This window comes from Erpetoichthys calabaricus, chromosome 15, assembly GCF_900747795.2.
Source record: "Erpetoichthys calabaricus chromosome 15, fErpCal1.3, whole genome shotgun sequence".
In the NCBI taxonomy this organism is placed as follows: Eukaryota; Metazoa; Chordata; class Cladistia; order Polypteriformes; family Polypteridae; genus Erpetoichthys; species Erpetoichthys calabaricus.
This window is the reverse complement of record NC_041408.2, coordinates 12092663-12111422: the sequence shown is the minus strand read 5'-3', so window position 1 is coordinate 12111422 and position 18760 is coordinate 12092663. Positions and strand designations below refer to the sequence as shown.

The following is an 18760-nucleotide window of genomic DNA, read 5'->3' as shown; positions in this document are numbered from 1 at the left end:
TGCGAGGGGTCATGAGAACAAAGTGGATGCTGGGAGGCGCGGAATGTCGGGCTGCTCCACCGAGTCGAGAGCTTTGCAGTTTTGGGCAGCGTCCTCTCTTCTCGCACTGTTTGTGACCCTTAAAGTCCCCCGTCGGCTCCTGGGAGAGTGGAAATCTTTGCGAATGAGTGTAATCGGTGCCATCGAAGCAGGACTCTGTAAATTGCCCTGCACAACTACTTACTGTCCCTTAAGGTAAGTTCGGTTCACTAAAACCCCACAACACTCAAGGTTGCTTTTGTGATTAATTATTTTAACAAGTAAATCACAGACATGCAGTGCAAGGTTGTCAGACACAAATTTGGACATTCACATAAAAAATGTAATTTCTATACCACAGCGGTCATGTAGCGCCTTTCACAAGGGATCTACTACTTACCTGTTGTGTTACAGCTCCTTTAATATGTAGTTTACTTGAAACCACTCCAGTAGTGCTCAATGTATCGTTACTTCTTAAATGTTAATGTTTTACTGTTTAATAACTTATAGACTACATTTTATTTTTTTCCCTTGCACTCAGTGAGCGAAGCCACTGGGTAATCAACTAGTATATATATAAATAAATAAATACATATACATACACATACACATACACATACACATATATATACCATGAGGACTTGGGATTTGGAATGTAGGTTACCCTTGGCCCATAGGTGCTCGCTAAGAAACGGTTTTAAAAATTTCATGGTCCAAGCGCGAAATTTCTTAGTTTTTTAGATTCGTTTCCATGTCTGTCCGCTTTTCACGAGAGAACTACTTAACGGATTTAGATCGGATTTTTTTCTATAATTTGCTTGAACACTCCATTGATTTTGCGACTTTCTTATCGCGCCAAGTATCATAGTTCACTTACGGTATTGATTTATTAGCGCAAATCCGATAGAGACTCATCGGGAGGGGGGCGTGTACCTTAACTTCACTTAGTTAGTGAAGGAAAGAACTACTTAACAGATTTAGATCTTTTTTTTTTTTTTATATAATTTGCTTGAATATTCCAGTTGATTTTGCGACTTCTCTCATTGTGCTAAGAATCGTATAGTTTGCTTGCAGGAGAGATATATTCACATTAATCTGAGACAGAGGCTGCAGGCCGAGGGGAAAGGGAAGTGTGACGTCAGGAGTAGAGAGCTGGGCCAGGCCCTCCTCACTGTCCTGTTTCACTAATATGCGGGCGAAGCCACAGGGGGATGGCTAGTTCATTTGATATGATACATTCTTCAGTAATTATAGATAGTGCCCACTGCCACTGTCGTTGAAAGTTAAGGATTGATGCATTTCTCCTCATTTCAAAAACACACCTGTGGCCATTTTTTGCTTGCAGCATCAGTACAGGAAGGCAGAGAGCTGAGAGGCTGCTAACTCTGCAACTGCGCCACTGCTTCTGTGCAGAGTGGATCATTCCATGGTTGGCAGCGCTGCCTCAAGTACATGATAAACAAAAGGTGTGTGGCCTGTAGCAGCTGGTTTTGTTAATATCTAGAACATAATTACTCTACAGTTATCCTATGACCTTCGGCTTTAAGTATGAATATGGCCTCGACTTGGTCATCCATGAATCGACGCCCGACTGTACCATGTAAATGAGTAACTCCTATGTTGTTGCTTCATGGACTTGTGCCCGGTTGTTCATGTGGAGTTTGCACGTTTTCCTCAAGTGAACGTGGGGTTTTATCCCACATCACCAAACATATGTAAAATTTGGTTTGGACAATTCCCAGAGTTCAAAAGAATTTTAAGTTTTCATCAAGCTTTCAACAAGTGTGACTGTGGTGAGTGTCTGCGGTAGTAGTGACGGATGCATTCAAGGCGAAGGTGGGATTTCATCAGGGATCGGCTCTGAGCCCTTTCTTATTTGCAATGGTGATGGACAGGTTGACAGAAGAGATTAGACAGGAGTCCCTGTGGACTGTGATGTTTGCTGATGACATTGTGATCTGTAGAGATAGTAGGGAGCAGGCTGAGGAGACCCTGGAGAGGTGGAGATATGAGAAGAGAGGAATGAAGGTCAGTAGGAACAAGACAGAATACATGTGTGCAAATGAGAGGGAGGGCAGAGGAATGGTGAGGACGAGGGGAGTAGAGTTGGCAAAGGTGGATGATAGAGGTGGGCGGTATGACCAAAATTCTATATCACGGTATTTTTCTAAATTCTGCCGGTTTCATGGTATTAGACGGTATTTTTTTTCCCCATGCATGAGTGGATGTTAACCACATTTCCCACTGCAATTACTGCAGTAGACTGGCTAAGAATAACCTATTAGACTGTTATGAGAATTGTACATCGTACAAAAAGACATTTTAATGTGCACACAAGTATTAATCCAGGTTTGCATGGCCCCATAAAGTGATAGTTTTCAAGGGGGTGGCACTAAAGAGAAGGAATCACATTGCATGACAGATGCAGTCAAAATATAGAACCTTTAATTGAACAAATTTTGCAAAAGCTTAAACTATGATTTTGACAACATATTTTCAACCATCCAAAGAGGCATTTAGACTTAGTAAGATATCCAGAGGTGTTTCTCAAAAGTTGGATTGCACTGAACACGTCTTAGAAAAGGAATAAATAGTAAATATTTTTTGTAAACCAACTACACTTTCTGTTAATGTTAACAATCTCTGTCCACTGACACGTTTAAGTGACTTTTTAAACAATTTTACCATCATTAAACTGAATAATATTTAAACTAATAAATAATAACAATAAAATACATAATAGTATTACTGATAGCTGCACCATTACTTCAAGGCTTCAAGCCCAGGTGCATTACACAGTATTCACCAAATTAAAATAAAATAAAACAAGTACAACTTGGTGATGACATCTTACCAACTGTACCATCATTTAGGCAAACTGCATTAATATGGGCCTTGCTTCAAGCTAAGCTATATACATAAATAATAAAAACTGCAACTTGCATTTATAATGCTGTTTGTGGTATAGCCCTATGGAAGCGCATTAGGGCCACTGTGAAGAAAAAAAAATATGGACACGGAAGAAAAAAACAAACTATATGTCGAGAATAAATTCGACATGTTGACTATGTCAAGATTAAAGTCGACATTTCCACTTTATTCTCATAGTTTATTTTATAATTAAAGTAGAATGTTGTAAACTAAACTTCACCCTAAAATCAATGTTTAATTTACTAGATTTTCTCAAACCCCGTCACAAGTTAATGCAGCACATCAAATACTTTGTGTTAAGTGTTCCCCGACCCAGTCGTTAATCACTATGCTTCTTAAACTGACTTCCTCCGCACAAAGAGCAGGCGCCTGCAGCAATCACCGCACAGATAAATGTCTTTGTGAAATTAAAACTAGTTATTAACTTAGCCGACGGAGTGTTCAGAACTTTAAAAATATCTTCGTTATACATGTTTAATTATGCCATCCATTCAGAGTTGCGTCCATCTCTGAACAAGTCGCCAGCACATCACAGAATCAATACAAGCAAAATATACACTAGCAAGAAACAAAAACAAGTACAACTTGGCTTGCAGTGTTATCCAGTAGTATAGAAACAGTATTTACACATTTGACCTTTTGAAACAAAAGTATCTCCAGGAAACGGACGTGATTCCTTTTTTATCGGCAAAAGTTCTTCTGTGTCATTATGTTCAACTTTATCGTCAGCCTATTTTCGGAATGCTCTCTGTCCATTTTCACCGTGCGGCATACCTATGCTACCGCCCACTATATAGTGGTGTAGCAGTGAAAAAGAGCCCTAGTGCAACAAATCTTTGTTTAGCGGTGTAGCAGTGAAAAAGGTCCCCACTTGAACAGTTTCCCGCTGCGCCACGTTCCAAACGTCGTTTAGGCAATTTAAACCGGTGTTTCGGTATAAGAAAAATCCATATCATAAAAAAAAAATAAAAAACGGTTTTCGGTATGAACCGGTATACCGCCCAGCACTAGTGGATGAGTTTAAATACTTGGGATCAACAGTACAGAGTAATGGGGATTGTGGAAGAGAGGTGAAAAAGAGTGCAGGCAGGGTGGAGTGGGTGAAGAAGAGTGTCAGGTGTGATTTGTGACAGACGAGTATCAGCAAGAGTGAAAGGGAAGGTCTACAGGACGGTAGTGAGACCAGCTATGTTATATGGGTTGGAGACGGTGGCACAGGAGACAGATCTGGAGGAGGCAGAGTTAAAGATGCTAAGACTTGCATTGGGTGTGACGAGGATGGACAGGATTAGAAATGAGGCCATTAGAGGGTCAGCTCAGGTTGGACAACTGGGAGACAAAGGTGAGATTGCGTTGATTTGGGCATGTGCAGAGGAGAGATGCTAAGTATATTGGGAGAAGGATGCTAAGGATAGAGCTGCCAGGCAAGAGAAAAAGAGGAAGGCATAAGTGAAGGTTTATGGATGTGGTGAGAGAGGACATGTAGGTGATGGGAGTAACAAAACAAGATGATGAGGAAAGGAGGATATGGAACAAGATGATCCGCTGTGGCAACCCCTAACGGTAGCAGCCAAAAAAAGAAGAAGATCAAGCTTACTGTTTATGGTAAAATGTCCTAATATATTCAACAGCCTCGTATGCTCATTTCCGAAATGTCAGATTTTGATAACAGTTTTAATGATTGCAGGCAAAAATAAGATATTAAGAGAGAGACTAGCACCCCCAACACTTGAAAGGTGTTTTAATTCAGAATGTGAATGGGACAGACAGACGGACAATTTATGACAATGGTTTCCTCATGATAAGAGTCCAGAAGCATTTTCTGATTAGAAACATCATTTAAGAGAAATACATATAAAACTAAAATATAATACCATCAAGAAAAGACCGTCAACAAGCGAACCTATCATAAAATGTAAAGTTCAAATAAAATAAGGCAAGTCCAAAACTTCAGCACTTTTTAATATCTCAAATTTAATGATAGGATTATTCAGGAGAAGGTGTTATTCAATGGGTTAACAGAACAAAATAGTTTGAGTAGTGCAAGTATTATAAATTCACTGGTCAAATAAAAAAAAACGCAGCAATGAAAAACTGCACACACGTTTATTTTTGCAGGAAATGGAAGTTCACACAAAAAGCAATTGGATGATGCCGAGGAAGGGCAGTTTCAGGACACAAGGTTATTAACTACCGCAATGAACTCCCAAGACGGTCTGAATAATCTATTGTATCTACCATTGACAAAAAAAAAGTCTTTTTTTTTAAGCAAAGAATGATTTACTGAGCTACAAAACAATTTTCTCTATTATTCCATGTGGTAATGGCTGGCATAATTTAAATAATCAGCACAATCTGAAGTCATGAAAAAGAATATTTCTGTTCTAGTTAGTCCATGCGATGTGTTGAGGATATATTATTGAATAGCACAGCTGTCAGTGTGAATTTAAACGCTTGTTAATTTCTATCTCATGGCATTACAGTTTTTGTAAAATTGGGGTAGAGGATAACCATCCTGAATTCCAAGCTGAAGGAATAGGAAGGCACAAATAGAGAGCTCTTGTTTCGAGCTTGGAAGACTACTGTGACATTTTGCTAGAGCCTTTTATTTTTTTTGTTTTCTGAACAGGGAAAGTACCCTGAAACTTGGGTACTTCACAAAAGCCTACTCTGTCAGACAAAAAACGTTTTTGACTTTTATTAGAAAATTAAAATACAGGCAACTAAAACTACTGCTGACACCCTTCAAATTAAGTCTTACAGTATAGTCACTGTTGAAAACTGACAAAAATGTAAAAATAAATAAATAAATAAAATCCAAAAATAATTTGTAGATAGAAAAAACCACAGGAAGCTCAAGCCTAACTGGTTACACCTCTTCTGACCTGAACATCAAACCGCAAGTTGTCCACAGAAGCCACTTCCACAAAAATTCTTGGCAGGATATAATTTTAATTTATCATTCTTTTGTGTTTTTGTCTGAAAAAGAGTCTGCTATTTCAGATGTTAAAAATACAATTCATTTTGTTTCCCAATTTTGCAGAAGACCAGAATTTAAAATTTTCCAGTAGTATAACATTTTAAAAGCTATTATTTAATTTAAAACGAATAGTAAAATCATCCCTAAAATACCCCACCATACCCTACACTACTTACGAACTTTGTCAGTGTTTCAGGTAGATGTTAATAGAATCAATGTGGACAAAATGCAGCATCAGTCATACAAAACTGAATGAAGTCTGCCATTAAAAAAAATAATATCCTTGAATTTAGCGCAGAAGCAAATTCCAGAGTGTGATGGAGTTCATTCCAAATGTTTTTTTTTGCTACCCCATACTACCCTCTAAAAGTAAAACTGTTAATAGATGAGAGAAACGTAAGATGCACTGAGCTCTACTATTGTCCTGGACTGGACTACATTACAATTTTATGCTGGTTGCAGCTGTGAACGTCTTGATTATGTTGCCACAGTGGACAAAGGAACATGAAGATCTCTGGAGATGGACTTGTAGCCTTAAGATTGTTGTTATTTTTCCACAATTTTTGTTCTCAAGTCCTCAGACAATTCTCTGCTCTTCTTTCTGTTCTCCTTGCTTAGTGTGCCACTCTCAGACACACAACAGAAAGGTTGAGTCAACTTTTCTCCGTTTTAACTGGCTTCAGGTGTGATTGCTATATTGCCAGCACCTGTTTCTTGCCACAGGTGAGTTCAAACGAGCATCATATGCTTGAAATAAAACGATTTACCCTCAATTTTGAAAGGGTGCCAATAATTTTGTCCGCCCCATTTTTGGAGTTTTGTGTGACATGATGTCAGATTTGGCTTTTTTTCTCTGTTTTTTTGTGTTGTTCCAATGCACATAGCGGAAATAAATATGTATATACAAAAACATTTGTAATTGCAATAATTTTCTGGGAGAAATGATGCATTTTCTGGGAAAATTCCAGGGGTGCCGATAATTTTGGCCATGACTGTAATTAAACAGGGTCAATTAGATTTGACGTTTTGGGGCACAGAAGTAAAAATTAAATTATCTGGGGGAAAAAACTGTATTCAGTAAGAACAGGCCAACTGCACGCAAACAGTGTCCTGGATAGGATCTAAATGCAGGACTATGGAGCTGTGAGGAAGCAGTGCTTGCTACTATGATGCATCCCTCTATATTATACACACAGAGACACTGTGTGTGTGTGTGTGTGTGTGTGTGTGTGTGTGTGTGTGGGATTGTGTGCACTATAGACCGAAATTATGTAAGTAGCTATTATTTGTTTACTTGTGACTATGTGTCTTTGGATTGTGAAAGGAAGCTGGTGTGCCATTTTTAAAGGTTACAAATCCTCAAAAACAAAAAGCAATTCCAGAGGATGCTTCTCGTGGAAAAATTGTATAACCTTGTTCTAAACAAAACTCTCCTTTTCCTAGGATTTCCATATGGTACTCTTTTAATCTGCTTTCGCTTTCCTCCTATTCTTCTGTCTTCCAGTCTGCCTTTATTCACATCCGCTTGTTGTCAGTCACAGTTCTTTATGGAAAGTAATCCGTTTCTATCCTTTTTGAGATCCTGATTAGCTGTCTGTTTTCTCTGAAGACTTTTAAAAACTTCCGCATTTATCTTTATTGTTGTTCTGACTCTTATAATTTGATCAATATTCATCTATATTTGAGCATTTATACATTTTTAAAATTATGTACATTTTCATTCCGTATAATTAATTTTACAATATTTCACTGCTCTGAATCAATGCCATAAACATGTATTTTTTTTTTTTAAATCTTCCTGTACAAGTGAAATGTTTATATTAGAAATCCATCCATCCATCCATTTTCCAACCCGCTGAATCCGAACACAGGGTCACGGGGGTCTGTTGGAGCCAATCCCAGCCAACACAGGGCACAAGGCAGGAACCAATCCCGGGCAGGGTGCCAACCCACCGCAGGACACACACAAACACACCCACACACCAAGCACACACTAGGGCCAATTTAGAATCGCCAATCCACCTAACCTGCACGTCTTTGGACTGTGGGAGGAAACCGGAGCGCCCGGAGGAAACCCACGCAGACACGGGGAGAACATGCAAACTCCACGCAGGGAGGAACCGGGAAGTGAACCCAGGTCTCCCAACTGCGAGGCAGCAGCGCTACCCACTGTGCCACCGTGCCGCCCTATATTAGAAATGTGTTAGAAAAAAAAAAAAAACTATGTTCAACTGATTTTTATAGTTGGAATTTTTTAATTTCTTACTATGTCAAATCTACAAAGCTTTCCAATAACTTTAAACCAAAACATTATTTTCAGTTTTGAACATTAATTTTAAATCTTTAGTGGTGTTTTTTACAAAGTAAGATGGCTTTAACAATAATTGTACAAATGAATGTGACTGTATCAAGCATTATTTAAAACACACACTTTCAGAAAAAAAAACAAAACACCACAACAAATCAAATGCATATTTAATTACAGTCCTACCAATTCTAACTGGTCCATTAACTTCATCAGGAACTTGCGGCACTCTGGGCTTTTGCTATCCAGCTTCATTCCTGTCTGCACAGCATAAAGCTTACCTACAAAACATAATAAAACAAAATTAAAACACTTATTACAACTCCTAATGTATAAAACACCATACAGGATAATATATATTCAAAATTTTATTTTTCTCTTTCTGAATGCCGCTTACTATACACATAGTGTCTGAAGTCACTAGATGAACTGCGGCAGCCACTTATATTAATTATCTTGTTTTCATCAAAATGTTAAGCATTGGTCATGTGGAAAAAATGATCAGCTCTCTCAAAAAAACAAAATCAAAATACCCTAAAAAGCTACTTCATTTCCAACTGTATTTAATGCCATATTGTAAAAGACTTAAATTATTAGAACCAGGTCAAGGCTATAATATAAAATACATACAGCAACGGTATTTAACATGACAGAGAAGAAAGATTCAACTTGAAACAAAATGGGTTTAAGTCCTTACACAATCTCACTGTATAATTACAAAGAAGTCTGTATGCTTTATAATTGTATTGATAAAGAAGTTACAAAAACAGTTAAAAAATTAAAACTAAAGTTAATAAATCTCCAAAGTCAATAGTTTGAGATGTGTTTTATAAAACTACAAAAACTTCTGTTAAAATACACGCAAGTGACTTCATGTTTGCTACAAAAACACACACGCACAAAAGCACAGAAATCACACACTGTGATTCAGTTCACTGGACCAATTAGGAAATTATGTAACAAATCCACAGAAGGAAAATTGGCTTTCTAATAATATACCGCTCTGTGTAGAATAATGTAGTTAATTGCCAATGAATGATGACTCAGAGTAATAAAGAAACACATAAAGCAGGAAGTGTTCACAGGAAATCTGGAAGACAAACTGTTGAGCGTGTGCTGCAGTGGACTGTCACCCTGTCCAAGGTTACGGTTTTACACCTAAGTCCTACAAGGACGGGCTTTAAAATCCTTGTAAATCTGAAGCTGGGTTAATGAGAATGAAAAAAAAACAAATGGATACACAAGGGACAGTCAAGGTGATGTTAGAAAATGGGACTTATCAGTAAATGAAACGAATCTTAACAAAACAGATAATGTAATTTCTCAATGTAGTCTCCACCCTTCTCAATGCACTTGCAGGTCACCTGCCTAGATTCCAGCAGAATAAAAGGTTTTGTCTTGTCCTCGTAACCAATCCCAGATAGGGTACCGCTCCACCGCAGGGACCATTCATACACATACATGGAATCAATTTTGAATTACCGACTAACTTATCTTTGGGACGTGGGATACAAAGATACCTGGATAAAGCAAATACTGGGGCAACTACAGACCAAGTGTGGAACTGAAAAAAACAGGATTTGGGGTCCTTAAGGGAGCAGTGCTAACCACTTCAACATCAGCCTGATCCTTAGATACAAAAAAATTGCATGATTATCTATTCAATAGTATTTTTTAAATGACTGTTTCCTTTGATTACAACAGTTAATCAGGTGTTGAATACATGTTTTTATTCATATGTACTGTTTTGATTTGAAGATGTTTCTACAGTTGAAGGGTCTTTTTGTTGATTTTTTTGTATTATTAAAAAAACTTGGCATTCTCAAGCTTAAAACTTCCTAACTTTCATCTTAATTTATTTTTGTCTCCAGTCTTGGAGTCCCTTGCAGTATGTCATCCAAGAGTCATTTTGTATTTTTTCCAGTTATTTAATTGGAGCAAAATACTGTGTGACCTTTCTTTTATACATGTGGTCTCAAATTCACCCCTACTTCCTTAAATTTTAAAACCAGGCAATAATATAATGCAATAAGATAAGATAAGAAAGTGGATTCAAACAGCCTGTTGGAGTGTATGGAGGAAACAGTACAGAAAGAATAACCCAACTCAAGTTATACCCAAAGCAGTGGGCTGCCACACAGTCATCATTGACTAGTTGATCTTCCACACATTGCCAGTTGATCAGCTATTAGAGAAACTGACTTTGGAATGACAAAAACAGAGACAAAAAAAAAAACGATCATTTAGAGGGTAACCTTGTTCCTGTCAAAGCTATATTGGTCAGTAAAAGCCAACTACAACACTTGAAAAGAGTGTTTTATAACAATATTGTCAAATTTTACTTTTGCTTAAGTCTAAAATTTTCTTTTTTAAACTAAATTTGGTTATATAAAAAAAATATATATCGAGCATGGAACAGTGTTTTACAACAATATTGTCAAATTTAACTTAAGTCTAACATTTTCTTTTTTAACTAAATTTGGTTATAAAAAAAAAAAAAATTCGAGCATGGTCTCCCCTCGACTTTCTCGTATACTCAGATATGGGGATGGATATTTGAGGAGTAAACCACAAGACAATGACTATATGTTTATTTTATGTACATTAAAGAACCATCAACCACAAATCAAATCAAACTAATATATTGAACAATTACTATAAAAGTAAAGTTGAATAAATCAGACTCTGCAGCTGCATGGAAAAAAAAGGTAAACTACCACTTCCAGTTAGCGGAAATAGCCTAAAAGTTGATAGAAATCTATGTTTTGTTCCTAATACTTGTATGCAAAATTTGGTTAACCTAAGTGAAAGAGTACTCAAGTTATCGTGTTTACACACATACATAGACAGACACACAGACATAATTCCAAAAAATTATATTCAGGGAGGTCTAAAAAAAAAAAACTGAATTTTTGGAGGATTCCAAAACTTTCCCTACACTTTGTATACGAGAAAGCCAGGGATGTCTAAAACATCCAGATTCATCAAAATCTCGACATCAAATCTTTGGAGAATTAACATTGTTAAGATGAATATCCTTCCTAAACTTCTCTTTTTATTTCAAAACATTTCAATATATATCAATAAATCGTTTTTTAAACAGTTAGATTCAATAATAACCTCATTCATTTGGAACTCAAAACACCCACGTATCCAAAGAGCGACCCTACAAAGACCTCAGGCAGAAGGTGGCATGGCTTTACCTAATTTTCAGTTTTATTACTGGGCAGCAAACATACTAGCCATAAAAACCTGGACACAAATAAATGAACACACACAGGCTTGGTCCGCAATAGAAGTAAAATCCTGTAGTACTTCTTTATATTCCCTGCTCTGCTCTCCAATAAATGAAAGTTATCGCAAATATACTAATAACCCAATTGTGCTTTACTCACTCAGAATATGGAACCAAATTAGGAAGCATTTTAAGATGGAAAATCTTTTATCAGTGGGACCTCTGCAAGAGAACCACCTCTTTCAACCTTCGCAAGTATATCCAGTTTTTAATACCTGGAAAAGTTTTGGGATTAAAATGCTCAGAGATCTTTATATAGACAACATATTTACATCTTTTGAACAATTACGTTCAAAATTTAACCTCCCAGCTACACATTTTTTTTACTATCTTCAAATTAGAAATTTTGTTAAACAGAAATTGCCCGATTTCCCCCACCTTGCACCCTCCACAATGCTGGAAAAAATACTGCTCAACTCCGAGGAAACAAACACTATTTCCGCAATATATAAAATCTTATTAGAGTCCCTACCTTTCAAAGATCCAAGAGGACATTGGGAAGAAGATCTCTTAATCAATATATCAGAAAAGGAGTGGAAGGTAGCAAAGCAGTGAATTCACTCGAGTTCTATATGCGCAAAGCATAGAATTATTCAACTAAAAATTATATATCGAGCTCATCTGTCTCGCTTAAAACTGTCCAAAATGTTTCCAGGCCAGGATCCAACCTGCGAGCGCTGCAACCAAGCTCCTGCCTCACTGGGTCACATGTTCTGGGCCTGCACCAAACTAACATCATTTTGGACAAAAATTTTTAAGTGCCTCTCAGACAGCCTTAGTATCACAATCCCTCCTAACCCACTAACAGCTGTGTTTGGTGTCCTTCCAGATGGACTTGAATTGGAGAAGGACAAGCAAACGGTGATTGCATTCATTACACTCTTGGCACGCAGACTTATTTTGTTAAATTGGAAGAATCCTAATTCTCCTCTTATAAGTCAGTGGGAAACCGATGTTTTATATTATTTGAAATTGGAAAAAATCAAATTTTCAGTTAGAGGATCTGTACAAAATTTTTTCAAAACATGGCAGGATTTAATCAATATTATTTTAGAATAAGAGAAATAACTATTATTGCATTTAACTCCCTTCTCCATCTCTTATTTATATAGATATTTACTTCTCCCCTTCTTTTGTCTAATGTTGCCTTATTAAAAAGCTTAAAGAAATTTTCCTTTAGCTAAGCTCTCCTTCTCAGGGGTGGGGTTTGATTTGTTTTCAAATTTGTTGGGTTATAAATTGATCTGTTTGTATGGAATGATTACAATGAAAATTAATAAAATAAAAATATTAAAAAAAAAAAAAAATCTTTGGACGATTACAATACTTTCCCTATACTTCGTATACGAGAAAGTTAAAAAAAAAAAAAAAAAAAACTGATCAGCGGCTTGGAGCCATTTTTTATTTGTAAAACTTGAACACTTCTGGGGTGGTTATTCCATGAAGGCGAGTACATAACAAGTTGGGTTTTTTTTTATACTTAATTGAAAAACTACTTGTTTATAGAAAATCACCCTGTTACTTGGTCCATGAAATAACCACCACAAAAGTCTTTTTTTTTTCTTTTTTTCATAAGGAGAATGTTCAAGCCTTAAAAAGAGTATGTGGGGAGAAATGGTAGGCTTGGATAATACTTTCAACTTTCAATTCCATTTGATATTTAAGAAAAGTTAATATACAAAAGAAAATATCTCAATCTTCATTTATTTTTATTTGATTCCCCACAACCTTTTCTGAACATTAAATAAGTAGTGGTTAAGGCTTTGGACTTCAAACCCTGAGGCTGTGGGTTCGAATCCCACTACTGACACTGTGTGACCATCAGCAAGTCACTGGACCTGCCAACCAATTGTATCATAAATATTGTAAGTTGCATTGGATAGAGATGTCAGCCAATTAAGTAAGTGTAAATAGACTCTGGAAAATTTCTGGTTTTTTTTCTGAGTTTGACTGTCACTGTTAACTGATGGTGATGAGCGTGAAACAAAAAAAAAATAAAACAACTGAGCAGGGATCAGAAGAGGAAAATTTTACAAAAGCTAGGTATAGTTCAGCAGTGATAATCTGTAATTGTTTGGTTTTACCATAGATGACTGTTAAAGTGGTACAACATCTAAAGATATAACACGCTACTGCATACAAAATGAATAGGTCATACCAATGAGGGGGCTCCTTGCAAACGTGACGGCCCATCTCCTAGACAAAAACGGGTCTCTTCTTAGCAAAGTACCACAGAATACTCACTGTCCTGTTTCATACTGGATGAGAGAACAAGCAGAAGGAGGAAGGAGAGAAGAGCTGCAATGTCTTACCATATTTCAACAAAACCCAGTTTCGCCGATTTAACTTGTGCCCTAAAAATACTATACTTGTACTTTGCCGGTGGAGATAATAACTAAACTGACCACTAAAAACAATACCACACATGAGACATCCACACACCCTAAGCCCCTATCAATCCATTTCACACTGTCTCTACTTTATACTGAAATGCCACAAGTAGAAATAAAAACAGCATCCTTGGCAGTTTTCTTTTGTGTGAATAATTCAATTTTCAAGTATCAGTTATAGGGTAAACTGCATTACTGACCATTTTATTTTCCTCTTTTAAGTCTGTATTTTTACTCAGCAGGTAAATTGAGCTAACTGCAAAAATGAATACTCAGAGTATAATGTATTCATTTTGCATTAAAATTTACAAATACCCTGTTTTGGTGACCTTTGAATTTGCTAAGGCACTAGCTGTGTGAGATGAATGCAAGAAACTGTTATGCAAAATACAAGTTGCCTGATTGTAAGAAAAAAATGACATATATGAAGATACATAAATTGGAACCATTACAACTTATATAAATCACAAAACAATAAATAGATAAACTGCTTAATATACAGTGGGGGAAATAAGTATTTACTGGCCCGGATATTCACTGGCAAACTTAAGAGAAACCTGAACATGTGCCTTCTTGAGCAGGGGGACCTTGCGGGTGCTGCAAGATTTCAATCCATTACGGCGTAGCGTGTTATCAATGGTGTTCTTGGTGACTGTTGCCCCAACTGCCTTCAGATCATTAACGAGGTCCTCCCGAGTAGTTCTGGGCTGATCCCTCATCTTTCTCATGATCATCCTCACCCCATGAGGCAAGATCTTGCATGGAGCTCCAGACCGAGGGAGATTGATGGTCACTTTATATTTCTTCCATTTCCAAATAAATGCACCAAAGGTTGTCGCCTTCTCACCAAGCTTCTTGCTGATGATCTTCTAGCCCATTCCAGCTTTGGGCAGGTCTACAGTCTTATCCCTGATGTCCTTTGACAGCTCTTTGGTTTTCCCCATGGTGGTGGAGAGGTTGGAATGGAAGAAATGGATGGTGTGGACAGGTGTGCTTTATACACATCACGAGCTGAGATCAGGAGTATCTGGAATTGATTGATTGGCTGATTGATTGTAATCTGTGTGCCACATGGGAACACAGCCGATCTGTGGGAGCCAGAATTCTGGCTGGGTTGTACAGGATCAAATACTTATTTCTCTCAATGACATGCAAATCAACTTTTATGTAATGTGTTTTTTTCTGGACTCTAGACGAATTATAAATTAAGCAGGGGATCAAATACTTATTTCCCCCACTGTACATACAGTATGTACATGTATTATGATCTGTGACTAGTGCGGTAATAAATCATGGGCTTTGTCAGTCCTTAAATAACCGTCAAACACAGATTGGGGTGGGAGGGGGGGCAATGTTTACTGACTGGCAGACACAGATGCCAGCAAGGCAGGCATAAAGCCATATACAAAAAACAAATGGAGCTGCCATGAAGTAAGCACTAGAAGGTTTTTGTTTTTAAATATTTTTCCAAAAATATTCAATTTTAGCGTAGGTTAAAAGAATCATTAATAAACATCAAAAATGGCCTAACTTGAGTGGTATCATTTTTTTCAACAAAAGGTGGGCATACAAAATGGACGTATTGATGACAGCTTTTCTCAAAAATGACCACAGCACATACAGCATATAAGCTAAATACACGGCAGAGTGCAACAAAGCCCTAAAAATCCACTTAAAAGCAGGTAGGTGTTGGCACAAGTTATGGGGACCTGGAGTCTGTTTAAATTAGCAACAGACACAGGGCAGTCAGTTTTAATTCTTAAATTTAATTTTTGTGTATCCTAAACTGATGAAGTTGGCCTCTGTGTTCTTTGCATTTGACATAATGACAAAAGCATGGAGTTTAATTTGAATATTATGAAGAAAATAAACGGTAAGAGAAGGTATCAATGAAATTGATATTTTTTCTTTTTATTCTCAAAACAGATTCACTGGTGTCTTTTTAATTAAACAATGGTCATTATTATTAAAGGTGAAAAAAGTTTCACAAGATTTGTCACAATTTCAGTCTGTTTACATGAGAAAATGCTGACATTTCAATTAAGACTGTAGGCAGACTTTGTAATATGTACACTATACATATACCCTTAGTGACTACTTTTATTAGGACAGCTTTCCACTAATTCAAAAGCCAGATCCTCCAAAAATCGAATCATATGGCAGCAACTTTCTATACTCTTTGCCCTCCTGAGATTTTCACATACTGCGGTCTCTAGAGGGTACAGAGAATGGTGTGAAAAATTAAAACAGCTGGAGTGATGTGCTATGCTAAGAATGCATGATTTCACACTGGATTTCTCGAACATGACAGTAGCCTCACTCTACTCCAATAGCCTGCACAGTTCCCAGACCTCATTCCAAGAGAACTTTTTTGGGACGAGGTAAAACGGGAGGTTTGCTGTATCAATGTGAGACTGGAAAAAGAAAAAGAAAAACTGCTGAAAATGTGTTCTGCTTTCTAGAATGGACCAGAATCCCAAAGAAATGTTATCATCACCTCACTGAATCCTTGCCATGAAGAAGTCAAGCTGGTCTGATAAGGAAAGGCAGCTGAACCTAATAATTGATAGCTGTAACTGAGTGTACGATAGATAGATAGATAGATAGATAGATAGATAGATAGATAGATAGATAGATAGATAGATAGATAGATAGATAGATAGATAGATAGATAGATAGATAGATAGATAGATAGATAGATAGATAGATAGATAGGAAAAGGCGCTATACGATAGATAGGAAAAGGTGCTATATGATAGACAGACAGACACAGACAGACAGACAGACTCGCTTGCTCACTCGCTTTATTAATCCCAAGGGGAAATTCACATACTCCAGCAGCAACAATATTAAAGAGTAATAAAAATGCAGGTATAACAGACAATAACTTTGTATAATGTAAACGTTTACCCCCCCGGTGGAAATGAAGAGTCGCATAGTGTGGGGGAGGAATGATCTCCTCAGTCTGTCAGTGGAGCAGGACGGTGACAGCAGTCTGTTGTTGAAGCTGCTCCTCTGTCTGGAGATGATCCTGTTCAGTGGATGCAGTGGATTCTCCATGATTGACAGGAGCCTGCTCAGCGTCCGTCGCTCTGCCACGGATGTCAAACTGTCCAGCCCCGTGCCTACAATACAGCCTGCCTTCCTTATACGCATATGTGCATGATGAACGTGTATTGACCTCTATATCTACATTTTTACACATCTACAATACATCGATTTACTTCTAAATCTACATGCCTGTTCTGCCTGCCAGCCTGCTATCTAAAAGTTTAGCTACCCAGGAATACACCAGAACACATACCAAAAAGTAGCAAAGAAAAATATGTAAAAACAGAAATTACACACTTCTTGGATGATTAAATAAACAGTGGAGGGGAAAAAGAAAAAAAAATCCATCCCATTCTACATGTATTTATGTGAAATATATAAATTGTACTTTTACATACAGCACCTATAACTGAAAAAAGGCAAAAGAGGAAAAAGAAAAGAGGCACAACTCGCATGTCTCACTTAAATAAAATCTTGTTTTATAAATTCAGTTTCAGCCGACTTTTGTAAAACACGGATGTACAGAAAAGCCATTGCCTGGCCTTGTAATTTTCCTCTGTCATCTGGATGGTCTCCAATTTTCAAATTAGCCCCCCCTCCCCCAGACTCGACATAATGGTAGCCTTGTGCTAAGAGCAGAGCAGGCCATGCAGACAAGAAACTCTTAATGGGGAATTTTGTTCCTAATGAAGACATCAAGAGAGATGTTAATACAGACTGTGAGACTCTGACAGTTGCCAACTAAGCATGTAATGATACGTCCAAAGAGCTTCAACTGATGTCGCTTCAGAAGACTCATTTGCATGTGGTTCCTAGTCACTCTGCTTTTAAAATCCTTCCACTGAGATTGCAAATAATTGTCACTAAAAACACTACTTTTGATAAAATAAAGAAAAAAGGCTTTCTCTTTCACTACCGTATGGCTCATTATAGAATGGGGAGCACGCCACTATGAATCAGGCATGTTACCTTCATTCTTTATAACAAGATACACGAGTCATTCAAAGCTAAAAAAAACACCTCATGACTTACATCTGCTTACAGAAAAATAAAGATTTGTTACAACGGCCAAATCACTGGACCTTCAGAATTCTTGGTCTTCTCAGATGAAGTGCTACAAGCACTGAAGTCCCAAGGTATAGAAGGCCATAAAGTCATGATCAATTTTTGCATTGTAAAGAGTGAGCCAATAAAAGGTGTCATTTTGCTTGACTTTTCACTGTATTGTAAAGAGAAATATTGGAATGTAATGAAAAATAACAGGCGGCACGGTGGCGCAGTGGGTAGCGTTGCTGCCTCGCAGTGGGGAGACCTCGTTCGCTTCCCGGGTCCTCCCTGCGTGGAGTTTGCATGTTCTCCCCGTGTCTGCGTGGGTTTCCTCCGGGCGCTCCGGTTTCCTCCCACAGTCCATAGACATGCTGGTTAGGTGGATTGGCGATTCTAGATTGGCCCTAGTGTGTGCTTGGTGTGTGGGAGTGTTTGCGTGTGTCCTGCGGTGGGTTGGCACCCTGCCCAGGATTGGTTCCTGCCTTGTGCCCTGTGTTGGCTGGGATTGGCTCCAGCAGACCCCCGTGACCCTGTGTTCGGATTCAGCGGGTTGGAAAATGGATGGATGGATGGATGAAAAATAACTCTTTACTCGAATATTTTTTTGTAACAATGTAGACTTGGTATGCTTTAATGTGTCAAGCATAAACAACCTGAATAAACTTTCAGAACTCTCTGAAATCTTAGGGGTTGTCATAGCTCAGGGGTGGGCAATGTCGGTCCTGGGGAGGGGGGGTCGCAGT

General features: G+C 37.7%; 1 protein-coding gene across 2 annotated transcripts in view; it reads right to left on the bottom strand.

Moving 5' to 3' along the window:
- Positions 1–18760, bottom strand: part of vta1 (vesicle (multivesicular body) trafficking 1) — a 106432-nt gene that overhangs the window by 76125 nt on the left and 11547 nt on the right. For both annotated transcript variants that reach the window (XM_028820307.2, XM_028820306.2), the window contains exon 2: positions 8421–8515. In XM_028820307.2, the coding sequence (XP_028676140.1) occupies positions 8421–8515 (95 nt within the window). The remainder of the gene's footprint in view (positions 1–8420; positions 8516–18760) is intronic.